The sequence below is a fragment of the Amphibalanus amphitrite genome, unplaced genomic scaffold (genome assembly GCF_019059575.1).
Source record: "Amphibalanus amphitrite isolate SeventyFive unplaced genomic scaffold, NRLGWU_Aamphi_draft 000151F_arrow, whole genome shotgun sequence".
NCBI classification, from domain to species: domain Eukaryota; kingdom Metazoa; phylum Arthropoda; class Thecostraca; order Balanomorpha; family Balanidae; genus Amphibalanus; species Amphibalanus amphitrite.
Window position 1 is genome coordinate 107529 of NW_024881646.1, and position 20767 is coordinate 128295.

General features: G+C 49.2%; 1 protein-coding gene across 1 annotated transcript in view; it reads right to left on the bottom strand.

Annotated features, from left to right (window-relative positions):
* The window catches only part of LOC122382943 (acetylcholine receptor subunit alpha-like), a 31701-nt gene extending 11573 nt beyond the window's left edge, over positions 1–20128 (bottom strand). The window contains exon 1 of the mRNA XM_043368914.1: positions 19688–20128. Coding sequence (XP_043224849.1) covers positions 19688–19897 — 210 coding nt within the window. The 5' untranslated portion in view covers positions 19898–20128. The remainder of the gene's footprint in view (positions 1–19687) is intronic.
* Between the last annotated feature and the right edge of the window lie 639 nt (positions 20129–20767).

Below are 20767 nucleotides of genomic sequence, written 5' to 3' on the forward strand. Positions count from 1 at the left end.
CGAGTCACGGCCCAGTCGGCCGCGGCACGGGCTGACCATTGCTCAGATGGCGGACGAGCGCAGTCCTCCATCGGCCGACCATATAGCCGCCACACCGCCCCGCCCCGCCCCGCCGGCCCCGCGGCCAGGCAACCGGAGCCAGATCGGGATGAGATAGATCGACAGAACGAGGGGAGAGAGAGAGAGAGAGAGAGAGAGAGAGAGAGAGAGAGAGAGAGAGAGAGAGAGAGAGAGAGAGAGAGAGAGAGAGAGAGAGAGAGAGAGAGAGAGAGAGAGAGAGAGAGAGAGAGGGAGGAAGGGAGAGAAGAGATAAGGACAAAGACTAGCGGCGGGGTCAGTGATGAGCCGGGCCCCTCGGAAATGGGTCCATCACCGGGCGAACATTTCAGCCGTTACTGCTGATAGCGGATATGACAGTGGCACTAGCCGACCTCATGTGCAGGCTCCATTAGACCACATGTGTCATTCTAACTCGGGAATACGATATTAAACCGACATTTGCCGTGGTCCGATGACCGAAACTAACCGTAATTGGTCATCATTCTGAAAAAGGTCTCAATCAAGCAGGAAGTGACGGCTGCTGCACCAGCGACAGTCAAGCTTCATGACCTCAAAGAGTCTGATAGAGGTAATGGAGTGGGGAATAAAGGTGATGCGCATTACGCATTCTACATTCGATATGCGAAACAAGACAATGATTTACATATATCCTGGCGAGTAGCGAATCTGTTATGGTGCAAATGTTAGGCTTTTTACGAAATTGTTGACCTGAGCCGGCGGGCGTGATTCCCCTGCCGGTGCCAGTGGAACGACGAACAGCCACCGAACATAAATGGTGTTAGTTTGGGTGTAAGTACTCTATCTAACTATGCCTTACTGGAAAGTACTCGTATGTGAGTACGCTACCTTCCGTTCATGTTCTCTCAACTGGGAGGCGGGTTTGATTGACTCGCACAGGGGAGTCCAGCGGCCCTCGGTGGGCTCCTGACCTAGCTCAGCTGGAGCCTGGGTTTCCTTCGGCAGGTGCGCCGTGTGGCTCTGCCCCCGGCGGGGTGCTGCCCCGGGCCCAGCTGCGACCCGCGGGAGTCTGCCCGGCAGGTGCACCGTGTGGACCGTGTCGGTCAGCGCCGACAGCCGAGGAACGCCGGCTGTCAGTCGGACCACTGCCGGAGCTGTCAATGATTCTGTCAGTCGGGCAGCTGCCGGGGCTGCAGTGGAGTGACCGCAGCTGTCTCCGATATCGTTCGAACCGTCCCGCTGTTCGAGCACGCACCGGATCTGCGCCATTACTACACCCAACGGATCCAACGTCTGTACACATACCTACATCCACCAGATCCGCCGTTCCTTTGCCGTCTATATTAAACTGCCGGACACACCGTCCCATATCGCTTTATAACTTAGTGAAAAAACGCTTATCTAGCAGCAGCTAGGGACTTGATGTCAAGATTGTCTGTCCGTATTTGATTAAATAACAACTTCCTCTAGACCATATTCTTCCTCCCAAGCAAACAGGTTTCCTTTTTGTTTGCTGATAAAAATGCTCTCACATGTCACATGAACATTGAACAAGATTGAAATATCGAATAACTTATTTGTAATCTTATTTACCAACAACATACCATTTATTGCTGTGATGAAGTACGCAATCATTCCGTATTCCGTATACCTACTCGAATATTTGTTGCCTGGTCCCAGGTGATAAGAAGATGCCACGGTGTTTTTATTGGAGTAAGGGAGCCAGCCAGCCAATATCTACCGCTGCTGTGCGACGACCAAATAAGGAGAGCGCAATTATTGGGTGCACCGATCCCTGTTTTCTATTATGTTTTCCAATCAGAGACGTATAGGCGCTGACTCGGCGATGCGACTGGGGATCGGTGACAGCTCCGTTCCGGATCTTGCTCGTTCTGAGGACGCAGGGGACGTCCCTGAGTCGTCCGAGGCCGTGGGGTACATACGAGTACATACAAAGACCTCAGACATGCACCTGGGCATTCCAGCGAGCCTCTCGGCCGTTCGATGAAGCTTATCACGAACAATCGAATCCAGTGTATCCCACTCAAAAAATATTTGTACTTCATTAACTCATGCTGTTTGCATGAATATCAGACATCTGTTTTGTATCGTGAGCAATGCTTAAATCGAGAAATACAATGCGTGTCCCAGGTTTGTTAGAAAAATCTTGTCAAAATGTCTCGGTGTTTAGCAGGAATGCCAGAAAACTGTTACATGGATCACGTTGATGCAAACAATCTATGATTTCTAAAGTAAGGCATGCACGGTACAAATTGAACAAAACACAGTAAAAATTAAAGTGAATAGGTATGGGTGGTGTCTAAAAGCATCCAATTGAGTGCGCCTCGCTGCAAACTCGGTCAATATTCTTGGTAGCGCATTCCAAGATATGTCGGCGCTGTAGAGAGAGGGTGATCTAGCTAATGGTTAGCGGAAATAAGCCCGCTATCGGGAGAAGTGAGCGAAAAACTGTGTCCAAGTTATCATCGTAGATGAGGTCATTCTCATATAATAATGTCGTACAGCGCTCAGCCACCTTAATAATTTGAATAATTTCAGCCTGACCCTGGCCACTGCTGCAGTGGACTCTGAAATAACAGGACGGCCGCTGACAGGCCGGGGCGCTGATAAATCATCACATTAGTCTCATCACGGAATTTATTCTACCGTTCTAGTGGGTGATTCGGACCGGCTGGGTCGACAAGATTGGTGGAAGGCCGGGGCAGCAAACCGAATTAGCTGCCTGGCAGCGTAACTACATTGCGGCGGGCGCGGCGCCGGCGGCGGGGCGGCGGTGCGCGTTCGACCGACCCGTGAGCGGCAATGGTCGGACCGGGTCGACGCGCAGGCCGCGGGACTGGTATAGCCAGACAGGTCGGCGGTCTGAGGAGGGTCTCATCGGGTCTGCCGCTGGTCTGTGGAGACCTAGCGAAGCCACCACTGCCACCCAGACAGGACAGAGGCTGCGGCGGCGGTGCCTGCAGGGTAGCTGCTGTTCCTTTAACGATGCTCACTGCTCATGGCTGCTGCTGTGCTACGGTGTGGCGCCGGTAGTGCCTCAGAGACAGCGGAGTTACTGACCAATGACAGCGATGCACCCTTTTCCGATGCCGTCTGTCTCGGCAGGAAGCCGGCCGGACCGACACACAGAGCAAATAGGGAGCGAGGACCGGGCGGCGGCCGGCGCACCCGGCCTCTTATTAGCCGGATCAATCTTATCGGCCGGCGGCCAGAGCCGTTTGATTATGCCGGCCGGCGCGGCGGCGGTCGCGGCGCGCCGCAGCCATTTGCAGCCGCTTGTCATGCTCTCGGCGGCGGTTCCGGCGCGGGTATCGGTCGGCCCGGGACCCGGCCGACCGCCGTCGAACCTCAGCTCAAGGCCGTCACGGCAGCCGTCAGACGAGGGACCGGCAGAGCGCGGCGCCACTCCCGCACTCTGACCCGGCGCCCATTGGCGATGGAAATAAGGCCGCCGAAGATCTATAGTGCTATCCCCTCAGGGTTGTATACGACTCAAATTTTTGGTGAGTCGATTCAGAAGAGAGTTTCCTAAAACTGAATCGACTCGACTCATGATTCCAAAAACTTTAATTGAAATGATTCGATTCAACTCTTGACTCAAACATGCCAAGCAATATATGAATCAATTCGACTCATGATTCAAGCATATTTTCAGTTTAGCGATTCGATTCAACTCATGACTCAAGGGTTCTGTTAAATAATTTGAATCGACTCATGACTCAATTCTGACTCAACTCATTGGACAGACTCATCAAATTATTCAACATAAAATGTTTGTGCAAACCCAAGAAATACAGGTAGTCGTAAAGCAAGCGTCACACTTATTTCTGCAACCATGGAGAGGCGCTGTACCCAGAGATGCTTTCTAATCAACCCAAACCAAACCAAACCTAATCAAACCTGGCATAACCTAACACAACCTTCAACCTAAAACCTACCACCTAAAACCTAAAACCTAACCTACAGCGCCTCTCCTTTGTTGCAAAAAGAAGTGTGACGCTTGCTTTGCTAAGTAGTGAAATACATTCATGGGTGCATACTGCATATGTAATTCCTGACAACTAGTGAACTATATACATTACATGTAGATATTTTAAAAAAGCTAACATTAACCATTTTATTTATGTATGAAATAAAAATAAAGAAAAACATGTTGCTATTATTATTGAAACCACATAACACACTTTGCATACCTATAATGTAAATAAAAATGTCAGCAGCAAATCAATATGTACCTAACTACGTGCCAGCTGCAAGCCAGCACAGTATTATATGAAGCCAAATGTAAGGCTAACAAGATATCTTGGCTCGCTCCGCGTCGCTTTGGCCATAAAAAGATTCGGGAGAAAATTTGGGATCGAATGGTGTTTTTCCGGTGACGATCGGACGTCTAGAAGCTTCGATATTGGCGAAAAACTTGCTGAACTTGCAAAAGTACTTGGTACTTGCTTGGTACTTGCCAAAGTACTCGGTACTTGCCAAAGTACTTGGTACTTGCTTGGTATTTGCATAAGTACTCGGTATTTGCCAAAGTACTTGATACTTGCATGGTATTTGCATAAGTACTTGGTACTTGCTTGGTACTTGTAAAAGTACTTGGTACTTGCTTGGTACTTGCGAAAGTACTTGGTACGTGCCCCCCCGTTCCCCCGACTCTACTCCCACCCCTACCCCCTCGGGATAATTCCGGGTTCGTCGGGTGGGAAAACTTGCCACTCTATCCCCCCCCCCCCCCCCAGAGCCATTTGGTATCGATCGGTGTTTGTCCCGTGTCAATCGGTCGTCAATAAGCCGAGATATGCACGGCGAATTATTTCAATCGGCGCCGATCAGAATCTTCAGGACGGAGGTACCCACACTCATTTCTGGCCGTATCTCACTTTTCCGAGATCTACGTCAAACTACGTGTTTAAAACTACATATTCTACAGCCGAATCTTCAAACTGAGGGTACCTCACTCACAATCGCACGTGAATCAGCCGCATTCCTGGTTATCGTCTAATGCTGAAGAGATATGTGTGTACGCAGATATCTCGCAAGCCCTAACAGGAAAAGCTCGCTGCAAAAACTCAGCGCTTCAAAAAACCCGCAATCCTACTCAAATGGATAACTAAACAAGATATCTTGGCTCGCTCCGCGTCGCTTTGGCCATATAAAGATTCGGGAGAAAATTTGGGATCGAATGGTGTTTTCCCGGTGACGATCGGACGTCTAGAAGCTTCGATATTGGCGAAAAACTTGCTGAACTTGCAAAAGTACTTGGTACTTGCTTGGTACTTGCAAAAGTACTCGGTACTTGCCAAAGTACTTGGTACTTGCTTGGTATTTGCATAAGTACTCTGTATTTGCCAAAGTACTTGGTACTTGCTTGGTATTTCCATAAGTACTTGGTACTTGCTTGGTACTTGTAAAAGTACTTGGTACTTGCTTGGTACTTGCGAAAGTACTTGGTACTTGCACTCGCCCCCCCCGTTCCCCCGACTCTACTCCCACACCTACCCCCTCGGGATAATTCCGGGTTCGTCGGGTAGGAAAACTTGCCACTCTACTCCCCCCCCCCCACAGAGCCATTTGGTATCGATCGGTGTTGATCCCGTGTCAATCGGTCGTCAATAAGCCGAGATATGCACGGCGAATTATTTCAATCGGCGTCGATCAGAATCTTCAGAACGGAGGGACCCACACTCATTTCTGGCCGTATCTCACTTTTCCGAGATGTACGTCAAACTACGTATTTAAAACTACATATTCTACAGCCGAATCTTCAAACTGGGGGTACCTCAGACCGTGGGAACGACTCGGCTCAGCACTGCCGCACGCGCATTCAGCGGCGGCTTGTCGATTTTTCGAGTGTCGGCTGCCGATCTCCCGAGAGCCGGCCACCTGTCAGCCGCCGCTCGGCTCTGTGTTAAGCATATGGGGACGGCGAATTTCTCCCGGAGGGAAGCACCTCGCTCACAAAAGCACGTGAATCAGCCGCATTCCTGTGAGGCGCGCAATGTTGAAGAGATATGTGTGCACGCAGCTATCTCGCAAGCCCTAAGAGAAAAAGCTCGCTGCAAAAACTGAGCGTTTCAAAAAACCCGCAATCCTACTCAAATGAATAACTAAACAAGATATCTTGGCTCGCTCCGCGTCGCTTTGGCAATCAAAGTATGAGGGAGAAAATTTGGGATCGATTGGTGTTCGTCCCGTGTTAATCGGACGTCTAGAAGCTTAGATATTCACGAAAAACTTGTTGAACTTGCCAAAGTACCTGCCAGCTTGCTGTATCACCTGCTACTTGGTAATGTACTGAAAACTTGCTAATGTACTGAAAACCTGCCAAAGGTATTTACTTGCCTAAATACCGCAAAGAACTTGTTCTAAAATAGTTTTCCTTTCCGACGTTTAAATCAGACGACTCTAGACAACCTAAGACTTCCCGGATTTTCCTTGGTCTCAGTTCGTTTTAATTTGTTATCAATGATTTGTTTGCAATTTGAGGTATGTTTAATTTCAATTCGTATTTTGTTTCACCTACCTATCATGTCTCACTTGCTTTTGGCGTCCTACCTATTAAGCGATTACACTTGCGATAAAACAGCCGGTCGGTGCTTATATTGCAATACCCTGCACGGTGAACAGCTTGCGAGTTTTGCAGCGGTGCGATTGCTGGGGCTTATCGCTGACTGAAAAGGGTAAATACAGTAAATACAGATGGCTGTGTTGGATCCCTTTCCTTTTGCCCAACATTCAGCGTTGGAATTGTGGCTTTACCGTCCCTCTTATTAAAGTTATCTAACTTTGTGTAGCTTCGTCAGGTTAGACACGACGCGCGCGGCGGTATCCATCTGGCGGCCGCTGGCGGAACTACCGCGCACGGCCCGCTTGCCGCACGGGCCTGGCGGCCGCCAGTGGAACTACTGCGCAGGTGGCAGCACCTGCCCGTGGAGAAGCGGCTGGCAATCGGCCGCCCCACTCCCCACCCCGCCCCCACCCAGCTGGCCGCCAGACCGTGGGAAAGACTCGGCTCAGCACTGCCGCACGCGCATTCAGCGGCGGGTTGTCGATTTTTCGAGTGTCGGCTGCCGATCTCCCGAGAGCCGGCCGGCGGCCACCTGTCAGCCGCCGCTCGGCTCTGTGTTAAGCATATGGGGTATCTCACTTTTCCGAGATCTACGTCAAACTACGTATTTAAAACTACGTATTCTACAGCCGAATCTTGAAACTGAGGGTACCTCACTCACAATCGCACGTGATTCAGCCGCATTCCTGTGAGGCGCGCAATGTTGAAGAGATATGTGTGCACGCAGATATCTCGCAAGCCCTAAGAGAAAAAGCTCGCTGCAAAAACTCAGCGTTTCAAAAAACCCGCAATCCTACTCAAATGGATATTTAAACAAGATATCTTGGCTCGCTCCGCGTCGCTTTGGCCATAAAAAGATTCGGGAGAAAATTTGGGATCGAATGGTGTTTTTCCGGTGACGATCGGACGTCTAGAAGCTTCGATATTGGCGAAAAACTTGCTAGTACTCGGTACTTGCCAAAGTACTTGGTACTTGCTTGGTATTTGCATAAGTACTCGGTATTTGCCAAAGTACTTGGTACTTGCTTGGTATTTCCATAAGTACTTGGTACTTGCTTGGTACTTGTAAAAGTACTTGGTACTTGCTTGGTACTTGCGAAAGTACTTGGTACTTGCACTCGCCCCCCCCGTTCCCCCGACTCTACTCCCACAACTACCCCCTCGGGATAATTCCGGGTTCGTCGGGTAGGAAAACTTGCCACTCTACTCCCCCCCCCCCCCCACAGAGCCATTTGGTATCGATCGGTGTTTATCCCGTGTCAATCGGTCGTCAATAAGCCGAGATATGCACGGCGAATTATTTCAATCGGCGTCGATCAGAATCTTCAGAACGGAGGGACCCACACTCATTTCTGGCCGTATCTCACTTTTCCGAGATATCATTTCTCACTTGCTTTTCGCGTCCTACCTATTAAGCGATTACACATACGCTGAGGGAGCCGGTGGGTGGTTATAATGCAATACCCTGCACGGTGAACAGCTTGCGAGTTTTGCAGCGGTGCGATTGCTGGGGCTTATCGCTGACTGAAAAGGGTAAATACAGTAAATACAGATGGCTGTGTTGGATCCCTTTGCTTTTGCCCAACATTCAGCGTTGGAATTGTGGCTTTACCGTCCCTCTTATTAAAGTTATCTAACTTTTTGTAGCTTCGTCAGGTTAGACACGACGCGCGCGACCTCTGTCGGCCGCTGGCGGAACTACCGCGCACGGCCCGCACACGGGCCTGGCGGCCGCCAGTGGAACTACTGCGCAGGTGGCAGCACCTGCCCGTGGAGAAGCGGCTGGACATCGGCCGCCCCACTCCCCACCCCGCCCCCACCCAGCTGGCCGCCAGACCGTGGGAACGACTCGGCTGAGCGCTGCCGGCCGCTGGACGGGGAAACCCCGCCCCGCCGCCCGCCGCCCGACACACTGCCGCCGGGCCGGCCGGTGGAATTTTCCAGCCGTCTCTCCGGAACGGCGGTACCCCGTTCATCTTCGCACGCGCATTCAGCGGCGGCTTGTCGATTTTTCGAGTGTCGGCTGCCGATCTTCCGAGAGCCGGCCACCTGTCAGCCGCCGCTCGGCTCTGTGTTAAGCATATGGGGACGGCGAATTTCTCCCGGAGGGAAGCACCTCGCTCACTAAAGCACGTGAATCAGCCGCATTCCTGTGTGGCGCGCAATGCTGAAGAGATATGTGTTTCCGCGGGTATCTCGCAAGCCCTAACAGGAAAAGCTCGCTGCAAAAACTGAGCGTTTCAAAAAACCCGAAATCCTACTCAAATGGATATTTAAACAAGATATCTTGGCTCGCTCCGCGTCGCTTTGGCAATCAAAGTATGAGGGAGAAAATTTGGGATCGATTGGTGTTCGTCCCGTGTTAATCGGACGTCTAGAAGCTTAGATATTCACGAAAAACTTGTTGAACTTGCCAAAGTACCTGCCAGCTTGCTGTATCACCTGCTACTTGGTAATGTACTGAAAACTTGCTAATGTACTGAAAACCTGCCAAAGGTATTTACTTGCCTAAATACCGCAAAGAACTTGTTCTAAAATAGTTTTCCTTTCCGACGTTTAAATCAGACGACTCTAGACAACCTAAGACTTCCCGGATTTTCCTTGGTCTCAGTTCGTTTTAATTTGTTATCAATGATTTGTTTGCAATTTGAGGTATGTTTAATTTCAATTCGTATTTTGTTTCACCTACCTATCATGTCTCACTTGCTTTTGGCGTCCTACCTATTAAGCGATTACACTTGCGATAAAACAGCCGGTCGGTGCTTATATTGCAATACCCTGCACGGTGAACAGCTTGCGAGTTTTGCAGCGGTGCGATTGCTGGGGCTTATCGCTGACTGAAAAGGGTAAATACAGTAAATACAGATGGCTGTGTTGGATCCCTTTCCTTTTGCCCAACATTCAGCGTTGGAATTGTGGCTTTACCGTCCCTCTTATTAAAGTTATCTAACTTTGTGTAGCTTCGTCAGGTTAGACACGACGCGCGCGGCGGTATCCATCTGGCGGCCGCTGGCGGAACTACCGCGCACGGCCCGCTTGCCGCACGGGCCTGGCGGCCGCCAGTGGAACTACTGCGCAGGTGGCAGCACCTGCCCGTGGAGAAGCGGCTGGCAATCGGCCGCCCCACTCCCCACCCCGCCCCCACCCAGCTGGCCGCCAGACCGTGGGAAAGACTCGGCTCAGCACTGCCGCACGCGCATTCAGCGGCGGGTTGTCGATTTTTCGAGTGTCGGCTGCCGATCTCCCGAGAGCCGGCCGGCGGCCACCTGTCAGCCGCCGCTCGGCTCTGTGTTAAGCATATGGGGTATCTCACTTTTCCGAGATCTACGTCAAACTACGTATTTAAAACTACGTATTCTACAGCCGAATCTTGAAACTGAGGGTACCTCACTCACAATCGCACGTGATTCAGCCGCATTCCTGTGAGGCGCGCAATGTTGAAGAGATATGTGTGCACGCAGATATCTCGCAAGCCCTAAGAGAAAAAGCTCGCTGCAAAAACTCAGCGTTTCAAAAAACCCGCAATCCTACTCAAATGGATATTTAAACAAGATATCTTGGCTCGCTCCGCGTCGCTTTGGCAATCAAAGTATGAGGGAGAAAATTTGGGATCGATTGGTGTTCGTCCCGTGTTAATCGGACGTCTAGAAGCTTAGATATTCACGAAAAACTTGTTGAACCTGCCAAAGTACCTGCCAGCTTGCTGTATCACCTGCTACTTGGTAATGTACTGAAAACTTGCTAATGTACTGAAAACCTGCCAAAGTACTTGGTATTTACTTGCCTAAATACCGCAAAGAACTTGTTCCTTTCCGACGTTTAAATCAGACGTCTTTAGTCGATCAAAGACTTTGCGAATTTGCCTTGATCTCAGATAATTTTGATTTGTTCCAATGAATTATTTGTAATTTGAATTATACTTGTTCCCAATTTGTATTTTGTTTCACCTACCTATCATTTCTAACTTGTTTTAGCGTCCTACCTATTAAGCGATTACACATACGTAGAGAGAGCCGGTGGGTGGTTATAATGCAATACCCTGCACGGTGAACAGCTTGCGAGTTTTACAGCGGTGCGATTGCTGGGGCTTATCGCTGACAGAAAAGGGTAAATACAGTAAATACAGATGGCTGTGTTGGATCCCTTTGCTTTTGCCCAACATTCAGCGTTGGAATTGTGGCTTTACCGTCCCTCTTATCAAAGTTTTCTAACTTTTTGTAGCTTCGTCAGGTTAGACACGACGCGCGTGACCTCTGGCGGCCGCTGGCGGAACTACCGCGCACGGCCCGCACACGGGCCTGGCGGCCGCCAGTGGAACTACTGCGCAGGTGGCAGCACCTACCCGTGGAGAAGCGGCTGGCAATCGGCCGCCCCACTCCCCACCCCGCCCCCACCCAGCTGGCCGCCAGACCGTGGGAACGACTCGGCTCAGCGCTGCCGGCCGCTGGACGGGGAAACCCCGCCCCGCCGCCCGCCGCCCAACACACTGCCGCCGGGCCGGCCGGTGGAATTTTCCAGCCGTCTCTCCGGAACGGCGGCACCCCGCTCATCTTCGCACGCGCATTCAGCGGCGGCTTGTCGATTTTTCGAGTGTCGGCTGCCGATCTCCCGAGAGCCGGCCACCTGTCAGCCGCCGCTCGGCTCCGTGTTAAGCATATGGGGACGGCGAATTTCTCCCGGAGGGAAGCACCTCGCTCACAAAAGCACGTGAATCAGCCGCATTCCTGTGTGGCGCGCAATGCTGAAGAGATATGTGTTTCCGCGGGTATCTCGCAGGCCCTAAGAGAAAAAGCTCGCTGCAAAAACTCAGCGCTTCAAAAAACCCCAAATCCTAGTCAAATGGATATTTAAACAAGATATCTTGGCTCGCTCCGCGTCGCTTTGGCCATAAAAAGATTCGGGAGAAAATTTGGGATCGAATGGTGTTTTTCCGGTGACGATCGGACGTCTAGAAGCTTCGATATTGGCGAAAAACTTGCTAGTACTCGGTACTTGCCAAAGTACTTGGTACTTGCTTGGTATTTGCATAAGTACTCGGTATTTGCCAAAGTACTTGGTACTTGCTTGGTATTTCCATAAGTACTTGGTACTTGCTTGGTACTTGTAAAAGTACTTGGTACTTGCTTGGTACTTGCGAAAGTACTTGGTACTTGCACTCGCCCCCCCCGTTCCCCCGACTCTACTCCCACAACTACCCCCTCGGGATAATTCCGGGTTCGTCGGGTAGGAAAACTTGCCACTCTACTCCCCCCCCCCCCCACAGAGCCATTTGGTATCGATCGGTGTTTATCCCGTGTCAATCGGTCGTCAATAAGCCGAGATATGCACGGCGAATTATTTCAATCGGCGTCGATCAGAATCTTCAGAACGGAGGGACCCACACTCATTTCTGGCCGTATCTCACTTTTCCGAGATATCATTTCTCACTTGCTTTTCGCGTCCTACCTATTAAGCGATTACACATACGCTGAGGGAGCCGGTGGGTGGTTATAATGCAATACCCTGCACGGTGAACAGCTTGCGAGTTTTGCAGCGGTGCGATTGCTGGGGCTTATCGCTGACTGAAAAGGGTAAATACAGTAAATACAGATGGCTGTGTTGGATCCCTTTGCTTTTGCCCAACATTCAGCGTTGGAATTGTGGCTTTACCGTCCCTCTTATTAAAGTTATCTAACTTTTTGTAGCTTCGTCAGGTTAGACACGACGCGCGCGACCTCTGTCGGCCGCTGGCGGAACTACCGCGCACGGCCCGCACACGGGCCTGGCGGCCGCCAGTGGAACTACTGCGCAGGTGGCAGCACCTGCCCGTGGAGAAGCGGCTGGACATCGGCCGCCCCACTCCCCACCCCGCCCCCACCCAGCTGGCCGCCAGACCGTGGGAACGACTCGGCTGAGCGCTGCCGGCCGCTGGACGGGGAAACCCCGCCCCGCCGCCCGCCGCCCGACACACTGCCGCCGGGCCGGCCGGTGGAATTTTCCAGCCGTCTCTCCGGAACGGCGGTACCCCGTTCATCTTCGCACGCGCATTCAGCGGCGGCTTGTCGATTTTTCGAGTGTCGGCTGCCGATCTTCCGAGAGCCGGCCACCTGTCAGCCGCCGCTCGGCTCTGTGTTAAGCATATGGGGACGGCGAATTTCTCCCGGAGGGAAGCACCTCGCTCACTAAAGCACGTGAATCAGCCGCATTCCTGTGTGGCGCGCAATGCTGAAGAGATATGTGTTTCCGCGGGTATCTCGCAAGCCCTAACAGGAAAAGCTCGCTGCAAAAACTGAGCGTTTCAAAAAACCCGAAATCCTACTCAAATGGATATTTAAACAAGATATCTTGGCTCGCTCCGCGTCGCTTTGGCCATAAAAAGATTCGGGAGAAAATTTGGGATCGAATGGTGTTTTCCCGGTGACGATCGGACGTCTAGAAGCTTCGATATTGGCGAAAAACTTGCTGAACTTGCAAAAGTACTTGGTACTTGCTTGGTACTTGCCAAAGTATCGGTACTTGCCAAAGTACTTGGTACTTGTTTGGTATTTTCATAAGCACTCGGTATTTGCCAAAGTACTTGCTACTTGCTTGGTATTTGCATAAGTACTTGGTACTTGATTGGTACTTGTAAAAGTACTTTGTACTTGCTTGGTACTTGCGAAAGTGCTTGGTACTCGCAAATGTACTTGGTACTGCACTTTTGTATGTTTCGACTACCTGGTCTGTTTTTTGTATGTTTTGAACGTTGTATGTTACGACTTCCATGTATGCTTTGATAAGTGTACGCTGCGGTCTTGTATGCGCTAGACTGCGGTTGTACCGCTAGGTGGCAGCAGCCACCGGTCCGGCCGCCCCAACTGCGGTCCAGGTGGCAGCAGCTGCCGGCAGACTCGGCAGTTTTTCCCGTCGTCGGGCGGTCGGCGGCGAATCTCCGCAACGGAGGGACCGCCACCGAGTTTGTCACGTGAATCAGCCGCATTCCTGTGAGGCGCGCAATGTTGAAGAGATATGTGTGCACGCAGCTATCTCGCAAGCCCTAAGAGAAAAAGCTCGCTGCAAAAACTCAGCGTTTCAAAAAAGCCGCAATCCTACTCAAATGAATAACTAAACAAGATATCTTGGCTCGCTCCGCGTCGCTTTGGCAATCAAAGTATGAGGGAGAAAATTTGGGATCGATTGGTGTTCGTCCCGTGTTAATCGGACGTCTAGAAGCTTAGATATTCACGAAAAACTTGTTGAACCTGCCAAAGTACCTGCCAGCTTGCTGTATCACCTGCTACTTGGTAATGTACTGAAAACTTGCTAATGTACTGAAAACCTGCCAAAGTACTTGGTATTTACTTGCCTAAATACCGCAAAGAACTTGTTCCTTTCCGACGTTTAAATCAGACGTCTTTAGTCGATCAAAGACTTTGCGAATTTGCCTTGGTCTCAGATAATTTTGATTTGTTCCAATGAATTATTTGTAATTTGAATTATACTTGTTCCCAATTTGTATTTTGTTTCACCTACCTATCATTTCTAACTTGTTTTAGCGTCCTACCTATTAAGCGATTACACATACGTAGAGAGAGCCGGTGGGTGGTTATAATGCAATACCCTGCACGGTGAACAGCTTGCGAGTTTTACAGCGGTGCGATTGCTGGGGCTTATCGCTGACAGAAAAGGGTAAATACAGTAAATACAGATGGCTGTGTTGGATCCCTTTGCTTTTGCCCAACATTCAGCGTTGGAATTGTGGCTTTACCGTCCCTCTTATCAAAGTTATCTAACTTTTTGTAGCTTCGTCAGGTTAGACACGACGCGCGTGACCTCTGGCGGCCGCTGGCGGAACTACCGCGCACGGCCCGCACACGGGCCTGGCGGCCGCCAGTGGAACTACTGCGCAGGTGGCAGCACCTACCCGTGGAGAAGCGGCTGGCAATCGGCCGCCCCACTCCCCACCCCGCCCCCACCCAGCTGGCCGCCAGACCGTGGGAACGACTCGGCTCAGCGCTGCCGGCCGCTGGACGGGGAAACCCCGCCCCGCCGCCCGCCGCCCAACACACTGCCGCCGGGCCGGCCGGTGGAATTTTCCAGCCGTCTCTCCGGAACGGCGGCACCCCGCTCATCTTCGCACGCGCATTCAGCGGCGGCTTGTCGATTTTTCGAGTGTCGGCTGCCGATCTCCCGAGAGCCGGCCACCTGTCAGCCGCCGCTCGGCTCCGTGTTAAGCATATGGGGACGGCGAATTTCTCCCGGAGGGAAGCACCTCGCTCACAAAAGCACGTGAATCAGCCGCATTCCTGTGTGGCGCGCAATGCTGAAGAGATATGTGTTTCCGCGGCCAAGCCTAAAAATGGACGTTTGCGTTAATTATAAATAACAAAGTTAAATAAAACGTCACTTTCCAGTTGATTTGCGTTATGGTAGCGTTTTTTTTAGCTATGGTAGCGCCGCTACGATTTTTTGCTTTTCCTTTACGTTTGGGATATGGCAGCAAATATGATTGTCGACAGAAATTGCTAATAACTTACAAATATTACTCTTATCTATGCAAGCTCGAGAAACATTTGTCCACGTTAATGACGTCATACAATTTTAATTTGAAACCAAATCATGTTATATTTTTTCTTAACTTTTATCATTTTATAATTTTCTGGCTAAAAAGATCAAGTTCTCATATCGTTTTAAATCTGTTCCTATTCATTTATCAGCTTGAATTAAATAAAAACTTCATTTTTCATCTTGTTTACGAATAGTTATTTGCGACGTCATGCGCGACCACGTATTAGCAATTGTGAACCATCGGAAAAGAAAAATGTGAGGGTTATTGATGGTCTTTCTAGACAACTTTGATAGACAATTATTTAAGGTTTTATTTCAATTGTAAACTGGTAGCTATCTTATACTTGTTAGTTCCCTTACTAGCACTCACAAAGCCAACCCAATGTGAGTATTTCAGTAACAGTCCACAGATGTAGTGATTACCTATAGGTATAAATACAGGCTGAGGCAATTGCAATGCTGACTTGGCCAAAGTTGAATATAATAGGTAGCGGATGCCAGCCTAAACATAAAAGGTGCTCACTACTTCACTAGCAGTTTCATGACTTTAAAAATAAGTTTATCTTCCCTGGTAGCTGGAGCAGACTGTGACAAGTTCATTGAATCGATTCAAAATGTGACTCGCGTTACCTTGAATCGACTCAAACTCTGACTCAAGTGGCCTATACATATGTGAATCGACTCGACTCATGATTCATTAAGCTTTCAAATTATTTGATTCGACTCAACTCATGACTCGAAGAAAAACGACTGATTCTTGAGTCGATTCATGATTCAACTCTGAGTCGTATACAACCCTGTATCCCCTGCGCAATTCTTTTTCCAGTTGGGCATGTCAGCACATCGACAAGCCACGGTCGGTGTATTCTTCTCTATTTATCCCACTTTTGCCCTCTCCCCCTCTCTCTCTCCCTCTTTCACACACACTTTACCCTTCACTCTCCCCACAGTGTATATAAATACAGTGGCGGCAAATGCGCTTGGTCACGTGACCAAATCTGCACGTGCGGTTGTGCAGATTTCCCACCTTAAACCCCATGTTAAAGGTGGGATAGTCCCTTTAAAGGAAATAGTTCACTTTCATGAAATTATTTTTTTTGCAACGATTTATTATTTTTTATGTTCAAAATAATCAGCAAAGAAAATAAAACCTTTTTATAACAAAAGATTTTTTTTCTATATTTTGATATAGGAAGAACTTTTCAGTTTCTGTAAGGCACACGCGATCCAGTATGAAAAGAGCATGGGTCCCGAAAATTCTTCAGAAACAGAGAAATTATCGCAGCCACCGGCATTTGGGCGATCTGCTCGATCTGATAATGTTCCCCTGAATGTCCTAATTGATCAGTACGAGAATTTCTCTAGAGTTCTCGTAGATAATTTCTTTAGTTTCTGAAGAATTTTCGGGACCCATGCTCTTTTCATACTGGATGGAAATTTATGCAAGGCACACATCCTCAACGCAATCGGGACGAGAAATAGAATATCTTTGCCTAGGGTGATCGTTGGGCTGTAAAAGCTCCTGATTTATGCTCGTCTCAGCCCAAGCTACGGAACTGCTATTCCAGTTCAAAACCCATGTTAAAAAGTGAACTATTTCCTTTAAGGCGAGGGAGTCGTACCCGCCCACTCTCGCGGCTGGGGCGTAGGTATGTAAAAAAAAAACTAAGAAGTCTGGTGATGATTGATGCAAGATTCTTACAGATAATGGTAGATGAAGGTAGGGCATCACTTATTAAAGATAAGTAAAAAACAAATTTGCAGCCCTCAGTAGCATTGATTTATGCATTAAGAGTTATAGAACCATAGGCGGCGGAACGGGGAGGGCACCGGGGCACCGTGCCCCCTATAATTTTGACATTTTAACATTAGCCCTATGGGCGTTGCATGGAAAGAATCGGACCGAAAGTCGGCAGTGCCCCCCCCCCCTCTTAATTGAAGGTGTTCCGCCGCTACTGTATAGAACAACTGTAAGCTGCAGGCTCAGCTTTTCAGTTTCTACCTATGCCTGCAAACACAATAAAATCAATGGAAGAGTAATAATTGCATTTTATTGATGCTATTCAAGTATCAATGGTAACTATGTCACCGATGATTCAATATTATTTGCACGGTATCATTTACCACCACACGTCTAAATATTTAGTATCTAAAATAATGCAGTAAAATAAGCTGCGCCACGTCTGTCGACAAAATCTGGTGCCAACTCAAGGTCACACGGAAAATGTGGTCACGTGACCAATGTCCGGCAGCTGACTACTCTCCCCATCGCTATCTCCCCACCTCCTTTGCTGTCCTGTCCCTCGCTGTTCCGTCGCCTTACTTACATGCACCCGGTTAGTGACGGGCTGGCCGGCCGCACGGCGGTGTAATGGCTCGGGGTCGGGCCGCTGACAAAGGGATCCGCCGAGCTGAGTATGTCCCGGTACCGGGCCGAGCACATCAGCGGTGAGTAAGCGATGGTGTGCTGTCCTTACAGCGGTCAGCCGGCAGCGGAGAGCACCGTCCGCGCCACACCATCACCGCCCCGGCGCGGCGGTGCGTGCCGGCCGGTGTGATCCGTCACAGGTCTAATCGAGCTCGCACGACCGAGAGATGTCCGCCAACTCACAGTCAGTCACTCTTTGGGAAGACACCGTTATTTCCTCATGAAAGAACCACACCTCCAGAAAGGGTAAAAATTCAAGCAAGGCTGGATTTAAATTTCCAAGTCCAAGATAGACCGATAAATGACAAACTCGAGGCTACCAAACCTATAGGCTATAGGTACGATAACGAGTATGCAGAAGAAACTGACGAGCAATGTTCTTCGTGGTGCTTGCCGACCCCCACCAAACACGATTTGGTAGCACTGTAATGACGCCTGCTGGGCGTGAAGTTTTCCCTTCACCATAGGGTTTACACACAAATTGGTCAAAGTTTGAGCCAGGGTATACTAGTCTAAAAATGCAAAAAACGAACAAATTTTGGCATTAATAGATTCAGCATTTCATCGTGTGCCTCAAACCGTCCATCATTTGGCCTCAAAGCAGGTAAAAATTGTTCAAAATTGAAGTTGAAAAGATGCTTTCTGAGCACATAATCTGGTAGCAATCACGTGACCTGCTATAAGCAGCTTATCGATAATTTACAAACATAATTATTAAAATGCTGCTTTAAACAACATTAATCATACATTTTGAGCTTTCAGTACTTTAAATAAGGTCAAAACATCGCAAAACACAAAAGTTAATACAATAGTCACGTGGGTGTCAGGAAATGTCACAGGTGCGTCAAATTTGTGACTGGGGCTTTACTTTCAAACATCGGATCTACCTGTTTCTTATAGGTATCTTGGTGCTTGCCTACCTGCGTCGGCAGCTCCTCCAAAAGCCGCAGTTGCGCTCACGTTTCGTGACCACTACCGCCGCAGTAATGGCACCGCCAATGGCAGGCGAACGAAGCTCGGTATCAGGGCGGCACATTACGAGCCGGAGCGACCAGCCAGCTCGGCCTTGTCACAAATGCACGCCATGCCAAGACCACTTTACTAATGCGCCATGCTACATACCCGACAATAGTTATGGCCACGACTAAGCACCAATTAAGTAAAATGCATCATTTTTTTTATAACACTTAAAATAAGATTATATCATTGTCATCTCCATTTGTTCGGCTTAGCTTTTTTCACATGTACCTAGATACTTAGGTATGCTATACACCTAACGTTGGCCTTTTTAGTAGGTACCGCTTTAATCCTTTGAACGCATTCATGCAAAAACAGGCAGGCAAATGCATATTTGATGAGACGAATACCGGCAGAAGCTGTACGTATAGTAAGTACCTACCTACAAGGAAGGAGAACCATCACATAGGCCCGGGGAGGCAGAGACAGAAACAAATGTGGACAATAACATCGATGAGAGATTAGGATAGATGGGCCATGGTGTGATCCGTACACAAAAGAGTAGACATGCAGTGGACGGTCACGATATAACATAATGACTAAAACAGATTACAGAAAATGTTGACGCATAAAGCAGGCTGGCTAACTTCTGGGCACCTTAACCACTGACTGCTAGATATAATGAATAATGATTCTTACAACGATCTTATCAAGAATCTATTGGCCTCTAAAAACAAACCATAAACTTTACGTTGAATCCATCCACCTGCTTGAAAGGGGGCTACGAAATTCGAACAAGACTAACCGTTTTAGTTTAGGTTTGGCTTGTGCTTATGAACAAAAGGTCTAGTTTTCCGGAGAGCAGTTGCACTGCACACAGTGTATTTAAAGAAACCCCTGAGTTGACGTGAAAAAATGCTTGCGGGCCTACTGGAGACTGCGCACAGCGTACATGCTTTAGGTATACTGGACACTAAGCAAGCCAATCAGGTCTTCAGAGCATTGCTGTAAACAAAATATGAATAACGACAGACAAATAAATATGGCCTCATCAATAAAGGATCGGACGACTATCACAAGTATCAAAATCATTTCATTTCCCGCACCCACCAGCCGCGTCACATGGCCGCCCTCTCCCTGTTAAAATTTTACAGCGAGAGGTCACTCACCACGTCGATGAGCTGGGACAGTTTGAGTTTGATGAAGACCTGCAGCTTGTCGGTGTTGTTGACCACCGGCCGCACCAACTTGTTGTAGTTGGACAGCAGGTCGTCGTAGAGCCGAGAGGCGTCCGAGTTGGCCCCGGCCGGCCGCGAGGTCAGCAGCGCAGACAGCAGGATCGGCAGCAGGAGCAGGAAGGGGCGGAGCGGCCACACCATGGCCAGGGGGTGGCCGGGGCACAGGGAATGCAGCACACACCACCCGAGGAAGGTGAGCAGAACTAAACAGGGCGGGACAACACCGGTCACATTAGGAGGGGAACGGTTATGTTACGGGGTTCACTTGGAATAGATGCGGGAACGATCCAAATATTAGCCAGCGAAAAAAGGAAAGTTGTACAATTAAATAATGAAGTGGCAGGTCCATCGAATTGTATGTCTGGGAAGGACAGGAAATGGTAAAGGCCATGGGTGGAGAACCTGCCCCGGCCACCCCGGCCGTGGCCGGGGTAACTTTCAGCCGACCCCGGCGCGGCCGGGGTAACTTTTTCCACTTTTGTAAATCCTAAAAGCTGTCTCCATACGAAAAAACTGCCATCTATAAAAGCGTCTCTCATTATTTTTATCTACATTGAAAAGTTCTTGAAAATTTACTTTATTTTCATTTTGGAGCTTCTATGTTTTTAAGTCTTTTCATCGCGGAGCCCGACATGTTTCATCAAACAGAAGTAAGTCATATTTAAGGGCCGTTGTCGTAAGATGGCACTGTAATAACATCACAAGACAGGACGAGAGTAATATCAGTGAGATGGAAGGACGAGCTGCTGGGGCTCAAGGCTCCCCCAACTTAACCCGCGCCAGGATGGTGGCCCTATCGTAACACGTTGAGTAGAGAGGTGGGCTTTTCACGCTCCTTCTCACTCGGCTACTGGGCTACGAGGCGAGAAGCGGAACGATGTTTGAAAGAGCGACAAACGTGATCAGAGAAATCTGGTCATGTTTTAGGCAAGCTCAATAATAAAATCACCATAGATCATCAAAAGCCAAATTTCTCTGATTTTAGCGTTCTCCGACAACTTTTCTCACAGT